Source organism: Saccopteryx bilineata, chromosome 7 (assembly GCF_036850765.1).
Source record: "Saccopteryx bilineata isolate mSacBil1 chromosome 7, mSacBil1_pri_phased_curated, whole genome shotgun sequence".
NCBI lineage: Eukaryota > Metazoa > Chordata > Mammalia > Chiroptera > Emballonuridae > Saccopteryx > Saccopteryx bilineata.
In genome coordinates this window covers 73,633,527-73,658,093 of record NC_089496.1, presented here as the reverse complement: position 1 = coordinate 73,658,093, position 24,567 = coordinate 73,633,527, and the positions used below count along the sequence as shown (strand labels likewise).

General features: G+C 54.2%; 1 protein-coding gene across 5 annotated transcripts in view; it reads right to left on the bottom strand.

The window, feature by feature from the left end:
• Nucleotides 1-24,567, bottom strand: part of CEMIP (cell migration inducing hyaluronidase 1) — a 155,975-nt gene that overhangs the window by 76,293 nt on the left and 55,115 nt on the right. For 2 of the 5 annotated variants that reach the window (XM_066240080.1, XM_066240081.1), the window contains exon 4: nucleotides 1,577-2,908. The exons of 1 other annotated variant lie outside the window; for it this stretch is intronic. In XM_066240080.1, coding sequence (XP_066096177.1) covers nucleotides 1,577-1,620 — 44 coding nt within the window. In that variant the 5' untranslated portion in view covers nucleotides 1,621-2,908. Of the gene's footprint in view, nucleotides 1-1,576; nucleotides 2,909-12,980; nucleotides 13,348-24,567 lie in introns of those variants that run through there. 2 more of the 5 variants (XM_066240082.1, XM_066240083.1) reach the window with 2 other exon arrangements.

Here is a 24,567-nt window from a genome sequence, read left to right as displayed (position 1 = left end):
TCCCACTGAACAGGAGCTGGGAGTTAGATGGCGCCAACTTGCTGTGTGATCGCAGCTGATTTGATAACCTCTCTGGGCCTCAGTTTCTTAATCTCAAAAAAAAAGATGTAAACAGACCGATTTTTTTTTTTTTTTTTTTTTTGACAGAGAGTCAGAAAGAGGGACAGATAGGGACAGACAGGAAAGGAGAGAGATGAGAAGCATCAATTCTTCATGGGACACCTTAGTTGCTCAATGATTGCTTTCTCATATGTGCCTTGACCGGGGGCTACAGCAGAGCGAGTGACCTCTTGCTCAAGCCAGTGGCCCTGGGCTTCAAGCCAGTGACCTTTGGGCTCAAGCTAGCGATCATGGGGTCATGTCAATGATCCCACGCACAAGTCAGTGACCCTGAGCTCAAGCTGGTGAGCCTGCCCTCAAGCCAGTGACCCTGGGGTGTCGAATCGGGTCCTCCACATCCCAGTCCGATGCTCTATTTACTGTGCCACCACTTGGGTCAGGCTAAACAGATCGATTTCTAAGCTTGACTCCAACTTTAACAGTCTATGCTTCTAAAACAAGTCTTAATAATAATCTAGAAATCCCAAATATGATGCCTAGATGTTATAAACCCTCCTATGTAAACCATCCAAGGAGAAGGTGGGAGCAGAAATAGCTAAGTCCTGCAATATCTATTTTCTCTCCTTATTCAGTAAAAAAAAATTCCTGATTTTTATCTGGGTACATGGCCACCTAGAGTGAAGGCGACCTTCTCCATTACCTCTCACATTAGTTGTGGCCTTGGAATTAGGTTCTGGCCAACATAAAAGACATACAGTGTGTGAATTTCAGGAAATGTTCTTAAGGGAAGACAGGAAGTCTTTCTCCCCTACTTCCTGCTGGTTGGAATATAGATATGAAGGCTGGATCTCAGCAGCTATCTTTGGCCATAGAGGGGGAGCCATGCACTGCAGACATCAATGCGAACACAAGGAACCAGGCTCTGACCTTGTGGAGAATTTAGCAGCCCTAGACTACAGATTTATTTTTACGTGAGAGAGATTCACAAAACTTCCATTTTACTAAAACCACTTTTTTTTTTCTTTTACTCGTACAGAAGGTGATACGGGAATCTGTCTAGATAAACCTCAAAATGAACCTTTTTAAAAAGACACCAGATTGCCCTTTCAGAATATAATGCCACTTGGAGGACATGTCTTTGTCTTCAAGTCCCGTGTGGCAAACAGACTGCATAGAGGGGACTGTGTCCCCGGTCCCTCCCCTGAGCCTGACTGTAGTTGTGCCCAGAAATAAACAGATATTCTGCCACACCGAGAAAGTGGTTCAAATCTATCTCACACCGCCCTCTGAACTAGCTTAGGGCCAATCTGATCATCCCTGACCTTTCACTCCAGGTGAGGCGCTTTGTGTGAGCTCAGTGTTTGAGGGCTGCAGGAGGGTCTGAAAGGGAGCAACTGGCCCTTTGCTGTATCCCCCCCCCCCCGCCCCGCCGCCCCACACAGGTATGCTGGAAGCCCGGGAAGGGAGGGGACAGTCCTCCCAGAATCAATGCCTGTGGTGTCCTTGTAACGGGCACCTTGCCGGGCCCAGGCCTGGTCGGCAGAGAACAACAGGACCCATTCTAGTGCCTCAGCCGATGGCCGAAGTCATGCATCTCGGCATCTGGGAACGGCGCCTTTCCCACGGCCCCAGAAGAGGAGTGTCCTGCTTTCATGCTCTTTGCAATAGAAAGGAGGGGACACTGGGGACAGGAGTGTTCTGTGGTCCTTAGGGGAAAAGCCAGAGCCCTGCTCTCAAGTCTCCATCAGTTTAGAAAAACCAAAGGTAGTTGGCTGGCTGCTGTTGGAAAGCACCAAATCATCAAAGGGTTCCTTTGATGGAGTCTGGCCTTTGGGTCCAGGATCTGGTCCCTTCCCTTTGTAAAGGAAGGTGACAGGCCAGGCAGGGTGTGGCAGGGGGAGGGGGCAGTCTGGATACAGCACCCCTTCTGCCCTGACGGCCGGTGACCCGCAGCGAGGGGCTCCCCTTGGGGCCTGCACGTCTGGACTGTAGGATCTGGAGCTCTGGCACGACGAGTCCGGTCAGATCACAGCTCATTTCAAAGACATAGGAGATCACTTTCTTGTTGGACGTAAAGACAATTCCATCTGGAGGGCTCAAGCTCAAACCTCTTTTTCCTGACGTTAAAAGCTCTCCTGCCATGTCTCTGAGCCAGCCCTGCCTGAGCCAGGGAGGCAGGGCCCTCCCAGCCCTAACATGTGAACCCCACATTGCTGGCGATGGTCCACCTGCTTCCTCGCCCGTAAGTAGCTCCCATCACCTCAGTATCTACAACAACCCCCAGAAACAGTCTATTGAAGTGACTTGCAAATGTTCTCAGATTCCATTTGGGAGAGCAACACCAAGGGAGGACGGCTTTGTCCGGTGGCCACGGAACGCTCTCTGGCCTTGAGGTTTGGGTTCGGCTTCTCCAAGTTGCCAAGACGACAAATCCCAGCCACGGGAGTTCTCGACTGAGCGAGCGCTGCCAATCGACAGTGTGAGAAGTCTCCGGAAGCTGGTGGCCGAGGCTGGATGGCCGCTTCCCTTGCTGGTCCCCACGGCCCCCAGCCGGCCTATTCCAAAGGGGAGCCGTGCCCTTCAGCACTCCGGGCTCTTCTGCAAGTCTTCAAAACAGCAAGCGGACATTTTCCAAGGGCGGTGTCCCCCACTGTCCAGCAGCGGCTCGGTTCCTGGGTTTGCCAGGCCTCACGGGAACCGGCGGAGGGGGCAGGAGCCGGGGAGGAGCGAGGGCGCTGCCTGCCACCGCGTCTCTGCCTCTCCCGGCTGCCATCGCCCCGGGCACCTGGGTCGTTCCTCTTCCTGCAGGTAGCCCGGCTGCAGCTGCACGGGGTCCGGGGCTTGTCACCTGCACAGTGAGAGAGGAGCCGCGTTATTCCAGCCTCCAAAGGGGCTGCTGGGTTCTTGTTTCTTAATCACTTTTTTAGATTATTTTTTAAGGTTATTTTTCAATTCCAGTTGACATTCAATGTTATATTAGTTTTCGATGTACGACACAGTGATGAGACATTTATCTAAGTTGCGAAGCGGTCCCCCCAGCAGGTCTCGTACCCACCTGCACCACACCTAGTTGTTACAATATCATTGACTACATTCCCTATGCTGTGCTCTACCTCCCAGGGATTGTTTTCACAACTGGCAATTTGTACTTCTTAATCCCGCCCCCTCTCCCCCCATCTCTCCAAGCCCCTCCCATCCCCAACCATCATTTCTTCTCTGTATCCTGCTCAGACCTCCCTCCCCAGAGCAGCAGCACCAGCAGGTACACACCTACCTGGGGCACTTGGCCTCAGGGCTTTCTTCAAGAATTAACAGAGGCAGAGGGAGAAGGTAGGGGAGAGGGCTCGTCTAAGCTCTGGGGCAGGGGTGAGCAGGGACCTGCAGGGTGATCTGAGACAGCACCGGGACAGCCATCCCTGCCCCTGTCCTCTCTACACTGAGGCGATTCCAATTTCACGGGGACCTAGACAAGCAGGACCGTGTGGTGACTGAGAACGGGGGACCCAGCATCTGCCATCTCAGCCACACACACACACACCTTACGTTGAAAAAAAGTCACCCGAGCACCTGGGCCTCACCGGTTTGCCTGCAGAATTAGAATAATGTATCCCAAATTCCACAGTCCAGTGAGGATCAAACGAGACGCTCTATCCCAAGGGCTTAGAGCTCTGAGCCTGGCCCGTGGTCAGTGCTCACGTCGTAGTCGTGGGAGCTGCAGGAATGCGGACTCGCTGTACGGCAGCTGAAGGGCCCTGGGACGGGAGTCGGAGAGCCTGGGTTTGCAGACTGGCCCAGCAGCCCTGGGATCTGAACCTGCATTTCTAACAAGCTCCCCAGGGAGGCTGCTGCCCTGCTGGGTGGAGGGCTACGCTCTGACCAGCAAGCATCTAATTCAACCCCACCCTCCCCACGTTCCAGGGGGGCAAACCGAGGCCCTCAGAGCAAAAGAAGGTTGCTCACAGAGGTTGGGAACAGTACATGGAAGACTGAACCAGCATCTGAGAGAAGAACTACTGTCGCACCCTAACGTATGGGGCACTGTCACCTTCTCTGCTCCCTGCTTCAACTGAGGAATCACTTGACATCCTAGTTTAGAGAGTCAACATGCCTCAGGGGTGCTGTGTACCTCCACAGAGTCTTAAATGATGTTTCCCCAAGGAAACACCTCCTCTGATAGGGGAAATTCCCAGGGGAGACCCACCTGCAGAGCCTAAGAGAAGAGAGGCCCCCATCCCAGGCAGATCAGAGAGCTAATAATACCCTCGGGTCCTGCCTGTCAAATCCCCCTCCACACCCCAAATAAGCTACTTCGCTGGTGGCTTCAAAGCCTTCGTCGCTGCTGCCCTGAAACCTCACGCCCACCCTGCTCACTCGGCACAGGTGGCGCCAGCACCCCGTGCCTGTCCCCTGCCTGTCCCCTGCCTGTCCCCTGCCTGTCCTGCTGCTAGGGGAGCAGGACCTCAGATCCTAGCCCTCAGAACGGCCCCTGTCATCGCCCTATGCATCACCCTCCAGCCAAGGAGACATTTCCTAATACAGAGTTCACTCTTACTCACGGTGAAGAGCGAGTGTAAGTCATGACATCACAGTGACACATCTCACTCTCCTTTGTGCTTAAAGCTGTGCCATCTGAGACGGTGGCTGCTAGTCACAGGTTAGGTATGCTGGGTAAATTTGAAATTTCATTAAAATGAGATAAAATTTAAAATAAGAATCCAAGCCTGCAGTCACACCTGGGACACATTTCAAATGTCTGATAGCCATGAGCAGCTAGAATTAGCCACCACGCTGGGCAGAACAGATCGAGAACATTGCCGTGGTCATGGACACTTGTACTGGAGCTGCAGTGAGTATTGAGGGTCACGTAGTAGGTCCACACTGGCGTTCCAACTCAGTGCAGAGCCTGGTTCGCCGAGGGACGTCCCCCTACCCGGAGCGCAGCCGCACTCCGGACCTGCCAACCTCCCGGACCAGGACGGAGGTCCAGCACCCCGTGTCTACAAGCCTCCAGGACACGGCTCTGTGCGCTCAAGTGTGAGAGCCCCTAGTTCAGTCGACCACGAGCGAGGTGTCGACCTCGTGAACAGGGGACACAGTACTGGCTCAGCGTGGAGCGTCAGGCTCTGCCACAGGACAGAGGCCAGGGTAACTCTCAGATCTGCAGCCTGACAGCCGCGCGTGAACTTGGCCATTCATTGAACAAGCTAAGCCTCGGTTTCCTCGTCTATAAAATGGGATAACTGTAGCTGCCTTCTAGAGCTGCAGGGCAGGATGAGGTGACACATGCGAAGTGTGTGGCAGTGACAGGCCCCTGCTACCAGAATGTCCAAGTGAGGTTAGTGTATCGCCATCACCTGTGTCTGCCGCCTGTTCACGGACTCACGCAGCCAGCCTCGGCCCCCCCACGTACCAAGTGGGATTTTTAGGCTCTTCCACTGACCGATCGGTAGAACTGCGTCATTGGTTAAGAAGTGCTGCTAAATAAGAGACACTTGCTCAACAGCGGGACAACAGGAAAGCCGTACCCACGGAGCAGTGTGTTTATGGAGCGGGGAAGAGACACAAATAGGACATCGGGGAGACTGCGCCGGGCGCTGGGCACAGGTTCTGCCTGGAGCCTTCTCCTTGGAAGGCATGCACGGGGGGTGGGGGCTCCAGGCACCGCAGAGGGCAAGGAGGGGGTGGGGAAGCCCTCTCCCTCTCAGGAGGGTTTCGCTTGTCCCTACTGTTCAAGTAAAACAGAATCCCCAAAGGAAAAGAGGAGGGAGGTAAGAAGATAAAAGAGGATTATATACTCAGCCCGGGATTAGTTACCACTTCCAGTGGATGGGAGTGAAGAGGAGAAAGAAACCCAGGGCACAGGGAGCAGACGGGTCCCTGGCCCCCAGCTGTACCCCAGCTTCCCGCCGGCCCGCAATGGAGGAGCAGGGTCTGCCTCCCTGACTCCACATTCCTTCTCTCCACCACCATCCTCCCAGCGGCCACGGCGACCTCTGGAAATGTGCAATCTGTTGTGAGATTCCACTCTAAGACGTAACCCAAGTGTCCCAGGATCTTCTAATCTTGGTCCCCAGGCGTTAGACACCTGACATCCCCAAACCACTTGCCCGCATGGAAAGTCTGGCCCCCTTGCATGGTCCCCCCCTTTCCCCAGACATATCTGAGACTCCCACAGCTGCCAGGGCCCCGGATGTCACAGCCACAGCCTCCAGCACTGCTGCTGGGGGCTGAGCAGAGCTCCACCTCTGCTGGTGGAGCCGGAGCCCCTTGCCCCGTGGGAGGAGAGGCTGCCGCCACCCCCATGGCGCATGGGAGGGTCCCCACGGTGGAGCTGTGTCCTGCCTCACCCTGCAGGCTGCAGCGAGAGAGAGAGCCTGCTCTGCCACACTCCCACAGCCGGCTGACCGGGCTCCCAGGGTATCAGAGGGGTTCCTTCAGGGCACACAGGTCCAGGCAGTGTACTGGGCTAGGGTCCCTGGGGACAGGATACCTGACTTTAGGGACAAGCTGACCTGGGTCTCGCCCAGGCTTTAGCATATCCCTTACAGAGGACACGGCATCTCTGTGGAATGGATCTCCTCTCCCAGCACAGGGAGACTGCTGGCTCTAAGGCTTCTATCCTCTCGTTTGCCCTGGACGAACGCAGGGAGGCCCAGCCCACAGGGCCCTGTGCCCTTCTCACAGAGTTCAGCGACCTCCAAGTGAAGCCTCCCCGGGGGCTGAGTCAGAGCCTTGACCTGCGCAAGTCAAACCCCAGCTGCACACCTTCCCAGCTGGTTGTGTGCATGCTTCTGGCTGGGTCAGTGACTGTGGAAATAAACATTCCGTCAATTGTGTTTTTAACTGAAAATCCCAGCATCAGCAGTTGGCTTGGCATCTGTCCTGGCCTGGAGTTGCCCTGTGTGGGCCCACTTGTTTCCAAGGCTCCGGAAAGATGTCTGCAAAGTGCCCCCTGCCCTTTCTGCGCCTCCTCCCTCCAGGGTGAGACCCACCATACTCCCCCTGTGATTCCGATGGCTCCTGTGTCACCCTCTCCATGCTGAGGGGTTCCCGCCTGGTGCGGACGGGGCTCCTTCTCACATCAGTTTTTATTTCAAAGAGCACAAAATCGGTGCTAAATCACCATGAGGGTTGCCAAGTTCGAGGAGCAGCTGAGGTGAGCAGCGTCCGCTCCTGACGCACCTTGGGTGCAAAATTGAAGACTTTGGACCTGGCCCTGAAGGCTGAGGGGCCACTGGCAGACCAGAGGAGCCGGGGACAAGTCCCTGTGTATTTTATAAAGACTGCTTGCTGGCAGGGACGGAGAGGGATGGGCGGGCAGTGGGAGTGCAGCCCAGAGGCCTCTGCTGAGTGGAATTAACTCAACACACATTTATTAAGTGCCTACTGCATGACAGTTCCAGGCCCTGGGCCCCAGCGGCAAACGACTCAGGAAAGGAGCCTGCCCCAAGTCAGGGAGAGCTCCCAGTCCTGTGTGAGTGGGTGGGTGGGAGTCAAGAAAGAACAAGAACAAGGAAATCTCTCCCAGGGTGTCTGCAGGTTAGGAGCCGTGGAGAATAATCCGCAGAGAAGAGGGAAGGAGTGACTGTATCACAAGGGGTTCAGGGAAATCGTCACCAAGAAGGTGACATATGAGCAGAGACCTGAGGGGAAGGACAGGGCAGGAGCCGTGTGAGTTCCAGGCAGAGAAACAACCCCAGCAGGGAAAGACGGTGCGGTGGGCACAGGTTCGAGTCCTCGGAATGCATGGGGGTGGGGCTGGGACTTAGTGGTGAGGGCGGAGGGACCAGTGCGGGGAGTAAGGGGTCCACCAGGCATGCGCACCAGGTGGCCGTAACGAGGGCCTGTCATAGGAAGAATGCCATCATCAGGGAGGGCCCACTGGCTCAAGGCTGCACCAGTTACTTCACCAGGTGGGGCCCAGAGGAGCAGAGGGAATGGGGCAGGGTATAAAAAGGCTGACTCCTCGCTGAGAGGGCTAGTCTGAATGCGCCTGGAAAGAGAGCTGTTCTCAAAACCACCAGACCCTGGAACAGGTCAGCTATTGTCAGCGTGGTTCTGATCTGTGTATTCAAGCTATTCTTGTATCAGAGCTGGAGTTCTCAAGCACCCATGTTCAGATTTCAAGGGAGAGGAGGAGGGGACGGGGCACCAGAGCGACTCATCCCAGACTCCCTGAAGGTGGGGTGCGGGCAGCTGACGGCCTGAGCTGGAAAGGTCTAGAGGAGAGAGAGACAGAGACAGAGACAGAGACATACAGAGAGAGGAGACAGAGAGCCGGAGAGACAGGGAGAGAAGCGTTCTCTGAGAGTTTGATAAGCATGCAGAACCCAGCCAGTCACGTTGACACACACACCTGACACCCTGGATGGTTCTGAGGCCGACCCTGCCCTGCAGAGGCACAGGTTGAGAAGCGCGTTTAGTTTCAGGATGGGCCCGCCATCCCGGGGCAAAGGCCTTGCGCCCCGGGCAACACGCTCCTGCTCAGCGCTCTGTGTCACTAGGAGAGGCAAGGGCCAGACAGGGTTGGAGTTTCGCCCAGAGCCCAGACGGAGGAGCAGTTTTCACGACTGGTGGGAGAATACGCTCCCCTAATCTAGGGTGAGACAGAGGGAGACCCGGGTGCAGGCAGGGTGGACACTGTGGACATTGGTGGGCTTTGCTCGCCTGTTTCCCTTGTCCTGCCTACAGCACCTCACTCTTCCGTTGACACCCACGTCTCCCTCACTCTCAGTCATGCGGTCCAGGTGCGGCAGAGCCACCTGGTGGACACGTGACCCAGCCTGGCCAATGACGTCATTCCACTCCCTGGGCGCTGTGAATGGTTCAGGGATGGTCACGTGACCCAAGGCAAGCTCAGGGGGCATGCACGAAACTACTGGGAAAGCTGGTTCTCATCCCCCATGGCCGGCACACCTGCAATCTGAGAGGGCCTGCCTGAGGATGAAGCTTGCGCTCAGGAACTGGGGATGGAGGGGGCGGTACTTGAGCGCCCAGGGGTCTCAAACTCGTGGCCGTGCGGCCCGCCCACCAATTTTGTGCGGCCCACAGACTAATCAAACTTCGTGGATTAATCTGCGGGCCGCACAAAATTGGTGGGCGGGCCACGAATTTGAGACCCCTGCCCTGTGCCTGCCCTTTTCAATTACAGGAGCCAATGAAGTGCCTTTTTCATTTAAGCCAATTTGAGTTGTGTTTTGATATTTACTATGGAAACAATCCTGACTAAAGAGGAGCCAAAAGGGAAAAGAGAGATGAAGATTAGTTTTCTTACAAGTCTTGCTCTCAAATGCCCATTTTACTCAATGAGACCTCATATTACTTTACTGGCAAAAGGGATTTCCTGTCTCCAATTGTAGCATGTCCCCCAAACATGCATGTCCTTAGGAAAGGTGACCCACATTAGAAAGAATGAAAGTCATGCCACCACCATAGTCTTAGGCACTTTCCTGTAAGATTCTGCAAGAACCATTCCCCCCGCCCCACACCCAGCCCACATTCCATAGACCAGTCAGCGTGGATTATGGACCATTTTTGCTTTAAAACCCTTCCATCACACCTAAAATGAAGTCAGAACTCCTCACCTGGCCATACATGGCTGGGGTCACTCTCCAGCTCGATCCACAGCAGTTTCTACTCCTGCCATATCAGCCTCTCTGTTTTTCCTTAAAGATGCCAAGCTCCTTTCTACCCCAGGACCTTTTCACATGCTACCCCTATTGCCTGGAATGCTTTCTCCTGCTCCACCCACCCTCGGGTCTCAGTAAAAGCCCTTTTCTTAGAGAAGCTTTTCCTGACACCCCCATCTGAGGAAGGTCATCTCTGTCAAGACCTTCCACAGTGTCTTCACCTGACACCGCTTACAATCATATATTTACTTGCGAGTTTGTCTACTGTCCATAAGCTTTGTGAGAGAAGGGGTTGTGGCCATTGGTGGTGTTGCTCTGAGTGTGGTCCAGGGACCGGCAGCACCAGCCTCTCCTGAGAGCCCATGGAAATAAGGCATCTTGGCCGAGGCTCAGGGATTCATGTGCACACTGAGGGGTGAGAGCTCTACTTCTGGGGGATCTCCCTCCACTCTGACACACCTCCGTGACCTAGTAGTCCCCCCCCCCCTCCCCCGCTGCTGGAGGAGCCGGACCTGCTGGCTTCTTGCATTTCTATCCATCTCTCTGTCCCCTGGCGGTACTGACACTAACCAGGAGGGCGGCTAAACTCAGGACAAGGAGGTCGGCCGGGAACAGTTCCCCAAGGAGCTTCCGTGAGGCCCCGAGACAGGCAGGCAGCAGCCCCCAGGGAGCCCCCAGGCTGGGACACAACAAGGGGCCGACCTGCTGGCTCCCTGCTGTGCCTGGAAGCTGGGCTGCAATGTCCTGAGGCGGCCTGGCAGCAGTCCAGACAGCTCAGCCTGCCCCTGCTCCTGATCGCGGCCTCACACAAACCCAGGAAGGGCAGAGATGGGGATGTTTGCACAGCAGACAGACTTTCCCTGCTCCTCCCTCTGCTCGGCAGATTGGAGTCGAGAGCCCACGCCTGACTTGGGTTCAGGTTTGGGCCAAAGCCCTCCTTTGATCTGAGGGGCTTGTCTTTTCCCTGGGTTATTTATTTGGAGAAACCGCTCTGGCTTCCCACCACTTCAAACACACCTCCAGGAAGCAACACCAGGCGAGGGCCCCACCAGGGGCCGCTTCTCTGCCCGGGGCCCCCCAGCCCTGTTCCTGGGATCAGTCACCTGTATTCCTATATGCAGGTGCGATTCACAGCCCTGGAGCACAAGTCCATGATCTCTGGAAGAATATGGGCTCCGACCAACTGATGCGGAGGGGTGCCTAGAAATGAGGAGTCCTGGGTTCCAGTCCTCAGACACCTGGGGCAGCGTGTACTTAGGTGCTGACTCAGGGCCGGGCCTGCACAGGGCTGGGACAGAGATGAGTAAGGATGACGGTCTCTGCTTGGAGCAACTCACCTGGGAACCCTGCTTCACCGCTCGGGGAAGGGCTCTATCTAATTGTCCCCTCCCACATCTCCAACATTTCAGTATGAACGTTTCCAAACACACAGCCAAAACTGGAAGAATTTCCCAGTGAATGCCAACATATCTCCCACCACCTGGAAGCCATCACTAACATTTTGCTATATTTTCTTTGTCACATATCTGTCCATCCATCCATCCATCCCTCTACCCACTCAAAAATCATCCTTAATTTTTTTGCCTGAATTTCAGAGTAAGTTGCAGGAACCAGGGCACCTCTCTCTAAATCAGCGGTTCTCAACCTGTGGGTCGCGACCCTGGCGGGGGTCAAACGACCAAAACACAGGGGTCGCCTAAAGCCATCGGAAAATACATATTTATTATACAATACATTTTTAAGGTTGAGAACCGCTGCTCTAAATACTTCACACGTCTGTGATTACCGAGAGTTCAACATTCATTTAATTTTTTAGAACCTTTTGAGGCCTGACCTGTGGTGGCGCAGTGGATAAAGTGTTGACCTGGAATGGTGAGGTCGCCAGTTTGAAACCCCAGGCTTGCCTGGTCAAGGCACATAAGAGAAGCAACTACTGCGAGTTAATGCTTCCATCCTCCTCTACCCTTTCTTTCTCTCCTTTCTCTGAAATCAATAAATAAAATCTAAAGTAACAAAAAAAAATCTTTTGAAGCAAAATTTACATGTCACAAAGCACACAGACCTTAAGCGCACATTGGCTGAGTTCTGGCACATGCATACACCCGCATAACCCACGCCCTTATCAAGGTGTAGGGCATTGTCATCACCCTAACCCTGTCCCTGTCAGTTCCCTCTTGTAGCTGGAACATATCAGAACAGATTCCTTTTACCTGCTCTAGAATTCTCTATACATGGAATTATTCGGTATGCAATCTGCTGTGCGAGGCTTCCTCTCCTGGCGTGCTTTTGGGATCCGCCCATGTTGCTGTATCAGCAGTTTGCTTCTCAGAGCTGCGGTGTGGGATCCAATTGCATGAATAAACCCTACTACAAATTACTGCTCCAAATGAAGTGGGGTTTAGGAGGAAAAAAAAAAGAGAGAGACAACTTTGCTATCCTAACACAGCCAGATAAATCCATGTTGGCCACTGTCCTTGAACCCAAGATGCTCTGGTGGGTGTCCCAGCCCTGCCACATAGTGGCGGCCCAGGTCACACTCCTCTGTAAGCACCCTCCTCAAATGGCCTTCGTGAGGAATAACGAGGCGGCCCATGCAAGGTGACTGGCAGAGCACCCAGCACAAAGAGTAAGCGCCCTCAATGTTACTGCGTTGGCAAAGAGGAGCTTTGATTCACCAAGACAAAGTGAGTTGAAACCTCGCAGGTGTCTCTGAGTGGCTCCGCCATCCTGGGAATTCCCTGTAGGTTCTTTTTTGAAAACAGGAGCAGTGTTGTGTAGTATTTCATGGTGTTATCTTGCGGCCATTCACCTTTTCCAATGACCTTTCTCTGATGTTTTACGCTGGTTCCTCTCCAGCACAGAAGGTGGTGGGCATCTCCCAGCTCACAGAGGTTTGGAGAGACAGAACAAATCCGAAGTGCTAAGGGCAGCTCCAGGTGTGCAGTAAGCACTCTGTAAGTTACCTTCCATCCATAGCCGTGCTCGCTGAAAGGGCAGGACAGCGACTGGTTCATATTTGCTGAGAACAGTGGGTATTTAAGGAATGCTTTTGAGAGACTCTTGCCTTGAGAAGTCAGGACGCCCAGCACACAGGTCGGCCTTGGGCTTCCAGCCCAGCAGAGGCAACTACAAACGCGATTCCGGAGGTGGGGGTCCCCTGGGCCCACAGCCTGACCTCCCGGAGCTGCAGCCCATGCCTGGGTCACGGCCAGCGCAGAGCACCCCCCTGCCCCCGCCGAGGCTCTGGCCTCCTTTGCTGTGCTGAGCCGAGCTGGGGCTCAGTATACTTACTGGCCCGGGTTCAGCCCACGTTGGCTGTGTTGCCTAAGATCTTCCAGAGGCTTCAGCTGGAAAAAGTTAATCCTCGCTTTTTACCATAAAATAGGAGAGGGTGGCTAAGCGAGGAGGTGGCTGTCAGCTCAGGGCAGACCCTGCTGGCTCGCCGAGGGCCTGCTGGACGGTGCCTGGCTGGGATCTGAACCCAGAACTCTCTGACTCCAGCTTTTTCCTGCCCCTCCCTGACTGCCAGCTGGCTCTTAGTAGCAAACCTGGAGGTGATGTTTCTAGCACCCCGGAGCAGGGAGGGACCTTCACAACCATGGAGCCCGTGACTTGCCCAAGGTCCTAGAGTGAAGATTCAAAGCTGGTCCAAACTCAATTCAACCTACGGGTATCTCGTATTGGGTTGAGCAAAATAAAACCATTTATGTTCAACCAGTTTGATGTGATTCAACTGACGCCCTTATCCAGCCTCTGTCATGTGTACGTGGCTGTCCTTGAGTCAGGGAGGTGCCGGGGGCAGGGGCACAGAGACGAGGAGGCAGTGATTGTCCCGGGAGCTTAGGCTGGTGTCCGTAATCTACGTGCTATGTGGCGATCTTTTTCCTAAGAGGTCCTGCCTCTTACTGTGGGATCCACACCATTTGACTTGGGTCAGTGACCTTCTCAGGGCTTCAAAGACCCCCAGACTCCACAGCTCCCCAAACCTCTGCCCCGAGTCTGTGCTGCGGACCCCCTGGGACCTGCCCTTTCGCCGGGTGGGTCTCCTGGAGTGACATTTGTTCAGTGGGACCCCTGACTCCTTGGTCAAACTGACTGGACCAGCAGTGACAACTGATCCAAACGAGGCTGATTATTTTTCTCTGGGTTCCGGTCCCTTCTGCTGGCCTGGCTTTATACCTGCCTTTAATTCTAGGAGACACCCGTGTCCTTAGAACAAATCCAACCCCATGTTTTTGTTTTGTTTTGTTTTGCTAAATTTAGCTCAATTTATTATCTATTACTTGCAACAAAAAAGAAAAAAAAAATCTTAATTTTCAGCCCACCAAGGAGTGTCTGGCCTTTCTCTCCCAGGGTCTTATGCAGCCACCGGGACTTTTGGACACAATTTTCTGAGTGGATTTCTACCTCCATTCTCAGGGACTCTTCCTGGGTAGCTATAGTCCTATCTCTGGTGGCCAGGATTTTCTAAGGACAGAGGATGTCATGCCCTCGATTCCCTCCAGGTCCCCGGCTAGGCAAGGGTCAGCTGAGCAGGATGCATGCAGGACTCACAAAGATGGTGCACATGAGCGTGGGCTGTTGGGGGCATTTTGCTGCACCTATTAGGAGCTACTCTCGTGTGTTTACAATTCAATTCGTGTTGGAACAAAGACAAGCTGAAAATCAAATAAACAGCTTCCAGACACTCAGCACACTGCACACCCTTTGTCTCCCTCGCCCCTCAGGACGGAGCATGGGACAAGCACCACCTTGTCTGGCTGTTCCGGGGCCCTGGCAGGAAAGGGTCAATTAAGGTGGTGAGGACGTCTCTCCCGAGTCTGTTGTGACATGAAAGCAGAGAAGTAAAACCCTTCTTTGAATGGGGACAAAAGAGGCTTTAGAAACACGTTTCGGTATAAAGACAGATGCCAGGGGAAAACGCTTGGGAGCCGGGTCGGAACGCCTCCCGTGCACGAAAACAAGCCGCTGTCCTCAACACTGAACGGGTTCCGTCGCTGCTGTTAATTATAAGTCATGCCTCTCCAACTTCTAAAAATACATGCTGAAAACAGCCAGTGAGTCCCCAAAGGTTTAGATTCTGATTCAAATGACACATCTGAGTGCCTTCCACCTGCCAGGCACTGGACTGGGCTACTTACTCTCTGGCCAGCCTCTCACCATGTCCCAGAGGTTAAGTGATTTAATTGTCCAAAATTCACATAATCAGTAAGTGATACATCCCTTCCAGGGGCCAAAGTGCTGGACTTCCCAATCATTGCCTTGGCCCCGCCTGCCCCATTATTCTTAGGAACAGATGGTTCCTTTGGAGGACTGCGTGAACTCTCAGACAAGGGTCCCTCTCTGTCCCCAAAACTTTGCCTCCTCTCTCTCTTGCTCATGAACTCATCCTGTCCACATGAAGTTTGACCGGGGACCTCCTCCCTGCTGTCCTCTCTCCAATCGTGGGTCTAGCACACCGCCTCTCCGCCACCTTCCTGACATTCATGGTGGCTTCCTGACCGGGCTGTGGTCTCCAGTCTCTTCCTCCTCTGGTCCCTGCCCAGCACAGGCAGCGGACGAGCTCTCCTCCAGGGCAGATCTTACTTACACCCTTCCCAACCCCTCATGTCACCTGAGGTCCCTCACGACATGGCCCCTGGCTGCCTACCCAACCTCACCTCTTGCCACTCTGTCCTCACCCACCTTCTCACCTACACACTGGTCACCCTAGGCCATGGGAAGACCCCCTCCAGTGGCCCACACACTCTCAGGGTCTGTGCCTCTCCCCACCTGGCTCTTTCTGCCTCGCAGGCTCCTGGTCAGCATCACTGCCTGGGAAACCCCGCCCTGCCTTCTAGGGCGACTGAAATTTACCTCTTCCGGGAGTCTTTACTGGATTCTCAAGAGGAATCGATCACTTCCTTATTCCCATCTCTATCTACTATTTGTCATTATCATCATCATCATAGAATTTTATCCCGTGTATCTCCCATGCGAGAACGAGAGCCTCTAGAAGGCAGGAAGCCTTATTTTCTTCACCTCTGTACCGCTGGGCCAGGGTCTGGCACGGAACAGGGATTCCGAAAGGGCATGTTGGCCAAATCACAGCCTCAATGCACCAACAGATCAATGAATGGATAACTTGTCTTAACTCTATAAAGAACCTCCCCAGACTGAGGTGGTATCAGCCCTCCGATCACTGGCCCAGCTTACCCTGCCCTTTTCTCTCCCCATTTCTCCCTGCTCCTGGGTGGAGGGGCAGGGGACCCCACAATTGTCTGCCCACCTGCTCTCCACTTCCATGAGGGGACCCCCACCTGTGCTAGCCGACGGGTCCACAGGTGAGCACCTGACTCAGGCCAGACCAACAGGTCACTTCCCGGGATTCTGGGTTTGGGGCTGGTTGGAGAGTGAGTGTGAGGACAGCCATGTTGCTGTGGGGGAGGCTATTCCCCATAAAGCAGGAGCCCTGTCAGTCTCCTGTTCCTCATCCGTCTGCCCTGCAAGGCCCAAACACAAGGAGGAGAACAGAGCAGAGGGAGAGGGGAACAGAGGCAAAGTCGTGTCAGCGCGTGAGCCCTGAGCTCAGCTGTCCTGAGGTCGCCCTCCCCCTCCCTCCCCCCACTTCTACAACTTGGTCCTCAGGCCTGTCTAGTGCTCTCCAAGCCTCACCTTCTTTTGGTTTAGCTGACTCTTGAGTTGGGTTTTTGTCACTGACACACAAGGAAGGAAATCAACAGACCTGGAGGAAAACTGGGCTGTGTGGAGAAGGGGCTCCCTCCCCCGAGTGCCCCGCCCCCACTGCAGTAGACAGCAAACTTCCCAGTACTGTGCCTCTTCCCCCGACCTTCAGGACCTGTCTCCTTGGAGCAGTGAGAGGTAACACCGATAAAGAAGCTGCCAGCTACTCTCTCCTTCAATCACTGTCCCAGACAGCTGCGGCCAAGATCCTGTGCCGCTCCAGCACCTCTGGACCCTGGACCCTGATGCAGTCCACACTCTGCCCACCCTTGTCCGGACAACCACAACTACCCGCTCTCTCTCCAGCCCACCTTGTCAACGGAATGTTCCCCAGCACATCTGTTATGTTCCGGATGTGCTCAGAGCCTTTGAGGCTGCCCCTGCCCACCACCTCAGCCTGCGGACAGACGCTTACTACGTCATTGCGTCATTGCACTGGCTGTCCCCTAACTGTGGGCCACGCTCTCCTGGGGACGCCCCGCCCACTTCTGCCCCGCCCTCCTCGCTCAGCCCCTCAGCCCGGAGGCCCTTCCCACCTACTCACACCGTGCTACCTTCTGAATATTTCTGCTCTACCTCCCTTTTGAGAATTCCCCTGATCACCCTAACACCCTGCTTCCTAATACACTTCTCTGTCTGTCTCTCTCTTTCCCCCCTTCCTCTCTCTATCCCTCTGCTGGTCACTATCCTTCATCACACATGACATTTAAATGAAGAGAAACCCTGTATGTCCTTCATGGCCCTCCCTTCGCAGTCCATGAAGCACGCATGGACACTGAGGCCAGGCCTGGCCCACAGTCTCCTGGGCCTCTGGCAGAGCAGGTGACCCATCCAGTGTGTGAAGAAGGTGAGCAAGCATGAGGAGCCAGATGATTCAGGGGCCGGGGGCTGGGGCGCAGGGTGGGCCCCGGTCAGGAGGGTGGTGAAGTTCCCAGCTGACCGGATGTACCTGTGGTACGGGAGATGCTGTGGCGGCCACGCACGAGTGCCGTGTGTGTGTGTGTGTGTGTGTGTGTGTGTGTGTTAGGTTGTGTGGGTGTGTCCGGAGGTCAGCAGAGAGGTGTGCGCTGTAGTCACAGTCTAAAGAGGCCCCTGCAGCCATGTGGCGCGGTATGAACTCATCAGGGACACACCAACTGGGAGGAGGTTGAGCACAGAACAGACTCAGTGGCAGGACCCTGCAAAGTCCCCCGGGGCCCCTCGGAGGAGGTTGCCGTCTACACTACAAGGCTGGCCCTGCTTTCCAAGGCTGGGGAAGCCTGTTCCCGGGACCAGCTTCCTGCACCCCTTCCTTCCACCCAAAGGGCCCCTTCCCCTCAGAGGGCAGGCTGTGCCCCTGGGGCTAGCCAAGCTGTCAGAGCATTTGAAGTCCCCGCCTGGGGCATGTTGGGCTGGCAGCCCAGCGCCAGCCCCTGGCTGCCAGCCAGGCCCACCACCTGCTCGGTCAGGTGTCCCACTTTCCTGTGGCTGGCAGCTGCTGACGTGGCCTCTGCTCCCGCAGGCTCCAGGCTGGTCGACTCTCCGAGGGTTCTCCCTCCCTGGGGACATCAGGCTGCAGTTTCCTTCCTTTCCTGCCACTGTTGTTGGAAAAATGACCCCAAGATGTAAACTAACTTCATCTCTCCCTAGAAACACCCGCCGCTGTTTAAGTTCAGGCCCAGGAGAAAAGGCTTAGGCCTTGGCACACGGGGGCTCTGCTTCCCCACCAGCTGTTTCTGAGCCAACGGGGCCGTAAACGTGTTACGAGGTGTGAGCAGGTTGTACGAGGCCAGCTCAAAGTGTTGGAGCAGGGAGAGGGGAGGCCGGGGTGCAGCTGGCCAGGAACCAAGTCGCTGACCAGCCCCCTTCCCAGAACCACAGAGCAGAGTGGCTTCTAGATAGGAAAAGGCTCGTGGGGGCAGGTGACGAGGCCAGAAACAGAGGGATTCCCTCGCTCCTCCCAGACCACGGAGGATCCTGCCAGGCTCTCCGTCTTGGGTTGTTTTCCAGACTTTCCAATAAATAGTCCACTTTCTGTTTTATCTGGTTCATCTCCTTCTTAAAGGTCTGAAGATCACCCCGTGACTCCTACCACACTTGAGTGCAGAGCCCTGTGGTCCCATGTTGGGTATCAAGTCCCCTCAGTCCCTGCAGGAGGTGTCTGAGGAGGGCCCTCCAGTTGAATGGGAATAACATTAGTAAGCTAGGCTCTGTCTACGTGGTTTGCAGGCGTAGAGGGAGGGGATGCTCACCAAGGTGCTCACGGTCCCACACCTGGGAGTTCCTGAATCAAGATGGAAATCTCGATGTGTCCCACTTCAAAGTCTATCACTCATTCATTCATTCACTCATTCATTCATTCTTCAACAGTCCAGCACTGAGCCAGGCACTAGGGAACCAACATTCAACAAAACAGCCAAGTTCCCCATCCTCTTAATGGTTTTTTTTTTTTAAAGGATTTATTTTTTATTGATTGATATTTAGAGAGACAGAGAAAGGAAAGGAGAGAGAAGGCTGATCTGTAGAGAGACAGAGAAAGGAAGGGAGAAAGAAGGTAAAGCATTCATTTGTCATTACACTTAGTTGTGCATTCATTGCTCACTTCCCATAGGTGCCCTGACCGGGGATTGAACCCCCAACCTTGGTGTTTCAGGACGTCACTTTAACCTACTGATCTAACCAACCAGGGTCCCCTTGATGTTTTTAATCTACTGTATTGGCCAGTGTGTATCCAATAGCCACAAAACCAAATGTATAAAAAACAAACAAACAGAAACAAACTGATATAGTAAGTTATATTGAGTGAAAATATGGGATACTATGAGAGATTATAACAGGAGTAGAGGTAGGTTGGGAAGGGGGTTGGCAGGGAAAGCCTTTCAGGATATTGAGCTATTGAGGCCTGCAAGCTGTATGTGACCCACCCAGGGGAGAAGGGCTCCCGTTGCTGACTGGTTGAGTGACTCAGTGAGCAGGTGAATGCAGGCCCCACGCCGACCGTGAGCCTGAGCTTATGGGGCGGGTAGAAGGTATCCAACTCCCTGGGACTGACACTACAAACGCTTAGGCGAGGGCTGTTCCATTACACCCTTTGCCAGGGCCTGTCCTTCCCTCTCCCACCAGGCACAGCCCAAGCACATGGTTTGTGTGGGGATTTAGACTGACAGGGACGTGGAAGGAAGCGCGTGTCCCTCGCCCTGCAGGAGTGGTTTCAGGGTGGGGTGGGTTTTAGCAGAGGGCGAGCCCAAGGAGCACAGGGCCAGACAGGTGTGGGTGTGGCCGGGTGAGTGGGCCATGGTGTGTTGGGAGGGCTCACCCCGACGGGATGGAGGAGTCAGAACGGGCCGGCCCCGGAAAACCTGTTGGGCTCCCTGGTTGTCAGGTCACCTGCATCAGACTCTAGGACCTACCTCAGCCTTCTATTATCCCGGGTCTAATCCAGCGCCGCCTGGTGTCTCTGTCTAGCTCAGGGGTCCCCAAACTACGGCCCACGGACCGCATGCGGCCCCCTGAGGCCATTTATCCGGCCCCCGCCGCACTTCCAGAAGGGGCACCTCTTTCATTGGTGGTGAGAGGAGCACACTGACTATCTCATTAGCCAAAAGCAGGCCCATAGTTCCCATTGAAATACTGGTCAGTTTGTTGATTTAAATTTACTTGTTCTTTATTTTAAATATTGTATTTGTTCCCGTTTTGTTTTTTTTATTTTAAAATAAGAAATGCGCAGTGTGCATAGGGATTTGTTCATAGTTTTTTTTATAGTCCGGCCCTCCAATGGTCTGAGGGACAGTGAACTGGCCCCCTGTGTAAAAAGTTTGGGGACCCCTGGTCTAGCTCATCAACAAGACTTTATGTATCATTACGGCCTGCATGTCCCATCCCAGGCCACCGTTAAAGTCACCATGGAACAGTGAAAGGCTGGACTAAGTGATATCCTGAACCCACTAAGACCCAGGTTGAATCGCGGAAATGTTCCACGCAAACACCTGTGCTCCCTGACAGAGTCCAGGGGAAGGAGTCAGGGAAGGACACCAGACAACTGGAAACAAGAGGGAGGCAAGGTCAGCTCGCCCTGTGTTTACTCATCGACGGATAACTAATAGGGTTTTTTAAATGCCACTATTACATACCAGCTGCAACACAACATTTGCTTAAAATAATTCTCCAATGTATTCCTCTTCAAATATTAGCTTTGTTCTTTAATAATTGTCAAATCACTTATTACTACAAAAGCTTTTTAAGTTTATCCATATATGAGTTTATAGTCCTTTCACACATCATTCATATCTGGGGACACTTTGGACAAGCTGACTTGGAGGTCTCAGTCATTCCATGCTACCACTGTTCTCACCATATCTCTGAAGCGGAAGTGGGGACCCAGGAAGTGGGGGCAGCCCCATTCGGCCTGGCCCCAGCCCCCTGTGTAGCAAATGGATGGTCAGGTTCAACTGACTTAAAAGGGCCTGGACTGAAATGAGTAAACCTTCCTGTTGGGGCTGCCCCCGCCTGTGAGTCAGCCTGGGGGTGGGGTTCAGGATCACAACCCCACCACGGAGACAATGGCCACCGAAAAGGCCCAGAGGGTAAGGAGGCGGCAAAGCCATCACCTGGCTAAATCTGGAAACAGGCTGGCAGCTGTTCCCACCCCCTCCTGCCCCTCTGTCCTGGCATTTGGCGTATTTTAATGCCCTTTGCTTCTGGCCGAGCTCTGCCAGCCAGTTCTGGGGACACTGAGCCCTGCGGTAAGGGGCGCGCGTTGGCTGGGGGCTCAGGCAGCTGCAGCTCAGACCCAGGAAGGGGCAGGAAGCCCACACCCCCTGACCAGCTGCTCCTGAGCCTGGGCCTGCATGCCAGGGAGGTTGGCTCCAGCTGTGTGGACCTGCCCGAGGGATAGCTGGTAGACCTCTGTGCCTCGCTTCCTGGGAGGAGAGGACGCAAGGCCGGCTCCCCCAAGATCAGGCCCCATAGAGTCAGTGATCTGGGCCTGGGGAGAAGCCAGACCATCGCTGGGCTGCATTCTCACCTGGCTCTGTCACTAGAGTCCCTGGGAAGCCTTGGGCAGTGGCTTCTCCTTGTTTTACTGTCCCCATCTGTGAAATAAGGGGAAGTCTCCTATTTTTCCCAGGTGCCATGTCTCTACGATCCTACCTTTTCTCCTTAGAGTGCAGCTGCTGGGAGCTGGATGGGAGCACCCAGGGGCAGAGCTCCCGTAAGACCTCACCTTCCCGTGTGTGCTGGTGGCGCCCACGTGCAGCTCCAGTCCAGACCCATCATCCCACGCACTCAGTATCTCCAAGCAGAGACAGTACATGCTGTAGAATACGATACAGTCCGCACGAGGGCAGGTATTTCTGACAAGTAAACAAAACACCTCAGCAGTGCCAGCCCCATAGCCCGTGCTCAATAAATAGTTGAAGAAACACAAGAACAAATGGTTAAGAGGGTAGGCTCTGGAGTCAGACTCTATTTGCTAGCTGTGTGACTTTGGATCAGTCAGTTACCTAACATTTCTGACCCTGAGTAGACTAGACTAACCTGAAAAGTGGGGATAATTACGGTGCCTACCCTCCCAGGGCCAGTGTGAAGATGCAACCAGTTGCAACATCTTGGACGTTTTGTATGTGGTTAGGACAGAGTAGGTTCACGGCGATCACTTACAGGATAGCGCTCTATCCAAATGTCCTGCCAACATCTCCAAGGTCACCTTGTATAGTCTGCTTGACTTCTCTCACTACGAACCTTTGTCTCTGCTGCTTTTACTCTCAGTTGCCCCAAACTGGCAGTTCTGGCTGGTTTGCCTGATCCCCGGAATCCCACTGTGCCCTCTCCACCTCCCTCCACAGGTCTACTTGCTGCATCTCTTCTCCATTGCTGCCCTCACGCCCCTATTCCCTCTCCAGTATGATGGCGTCGTCCCTGCCCCAGGCCCCTCCAGCACCATGGCATTCCCTTTCTCCTCCCTGGCTACAACCATCTGTCTATCTGCCGTCCTCCCTGTGAGCCCCTCGAAGGCACGGGGCACATCTCAGTGTTCAGTAAGCGTTTGCTGACTCAGCAAACTCCGGGAGGCCAGAGCAAAGGTCCTAGAAGGTGCAGGGAGGCCAAGCAAGAGCAAAAGGCCACGTCATGCATCATTTATTACCTTTTAGCCCATTGTGGTTTTGTTTAAAAGAGACTGAGGTGGGAGCTGAAATGGAAATACATCTATAAAACATGCATAGGCAGCATCCAGCTGGTGGTGTGCTTATAAGTTGGTTGTTTAGAACCTGGCATTGTATCTTCTGTGAGAAAGTCAACTCAGGAAGAGTTGGAGATTCACTACATTATTTTTTTTCCTTTTTTTGTATTTTTCTGAAGCTGGAAACGGGGAGAGACAGTCAGACAGACTCCCACATGCGCCCGACCGGGATCCACCCGGCATGCCCCCCAGGGGTGACGCTCTGCCCACCAGGGGGCAATGCTCTGCCCCTCCGGGGCGTCGCTCTTTTGTGACCAGAGCCACTCTAGTGCCTGGGGCAGAGGCCAAGGAGTCATCCCCAGTGCCCGGACCATCTTTGCTCCAATGGAGCCTTGGCTGCGGGAGGGGAAGAGAGAGATAGAGAGGAAGGAGGGGGGGTGGAGAAGCAAATGGGCGCTTCTCCTATGTGCCCTGGCCGGGTCCCCCGCACGCCAGGCCGACGCTCTACCGCTGAGCCAACCGGCCAGGGCCTCACTACATTATTGATTAGCTCTTAATATATGCCAGGTACTGTGTGGGCACTGCCCACGCGCCTTTGAATTTAATTCTCCCCCCTCCAACTCCAGGGAAGGAATTACTATTACATTTTACAGAAAAAGAAACAGAGGTGCAGGAAACTTGGAGAATAGTCTCAAGTATGTACAACTACTTAAGGAAAGACATGAGTTGAATCCAAGTCTGTCTGGTCCCAAAGCTGCTTCTGCTTTCTCCCCCTATGCTATATTGTCATTGATTCCCACCAATATGGCCCACTGATATGATTGGTCAGCCACCAGCTTCCCAGCCTGGTCATTGGCCAAAACCTCCTAGGGGCGGGTTCTGGTGGCCACAAGGACCTATGAGGGATGCAGCTATAGGTGTAGAAGTGAAGGGGGAGGGAGAAAGAGCCTCTTTGTGGGCTGAAGCAGCAGAATGAGGCCAAGCCAAGTGCAACTGAAATGCCTAAGAAAGAAACAGGGTCCAATTCTGGAAACCATAGCCTTCTCCTCCTGCCCCTAAATCTGCGCAGAGATGGGGGTGGGCGGGGCAAGAACCAAGAATTGGAGCAATCCCTGCCCTTTGGGGGTGAAGAAGAATTATGCCCTTCTTGCCTATGGACTTTGGGGTCCTCCTCCCCACCTCCATCCCATCATGGGCTAGGGGACCCTTTGCTTCTGTGGCCTTGGATTCTGAAGGCCACGAGCAGAGGTCACTAACTGGCAGCCTAGGGACCACATCTGGTCTGCAGATGTGTAGCTCAGCCTGCATAGCATTTTTAAGCGTTTTAAAAATTGAGAAATTTCACACAAATATCTAGATTTCCAGCTTTGCTGGAAAAATCTAAAAACCTAGCATTTCAGGTCCAACGTCCCACACGGCAATAGAAGTAGCTGCCCCTTCGCGTTGTCCTCCCCTCTTATAGGACATGTTGAGAAGGGCGGGGGCTCTACATTGCCCCTGGCCATGACCCTATGTTCTGGGATAGTAGCCCAAATGTTCCCAAGAGCCATGTCTCCTTCTACTTGTGGCTGAGGGACAGAGAACTGCTTTGTCAGCTGACAGAGTTGAGGTATGATGGCCACACAGTGGGGAGTCAGGCGGCCTCCAAGCCCACTCCTTTCTTGACCACTGGCCTCTGTCCACTCCAGGAAGCCTGCTGGTATTTCCAGTGTAACATTAAATACTTCTGGCTTCCTGGCCTGGACCCCTGGGGCTCCCCCTCAGGCCATCAAGGCCCCCACACCCCAGGCTGGTCTGTGCAGGGCACCTGGGCAAACACCCGGGCCTGCAGGGCCCAGGCCGTCTCCCAACAACAACGCAGCAGTGTGGCCCTGCACGCCTGTTTACTCCCCGGGCAGTGCTGCAGGGGCCAGGCCTGCCAGGGGGCGAGAGGCATCTCAGAACCACCGGGCAGATGTTTTATTCCAACTTCAAGGAGCTTCCAGAAAATCCAAACAA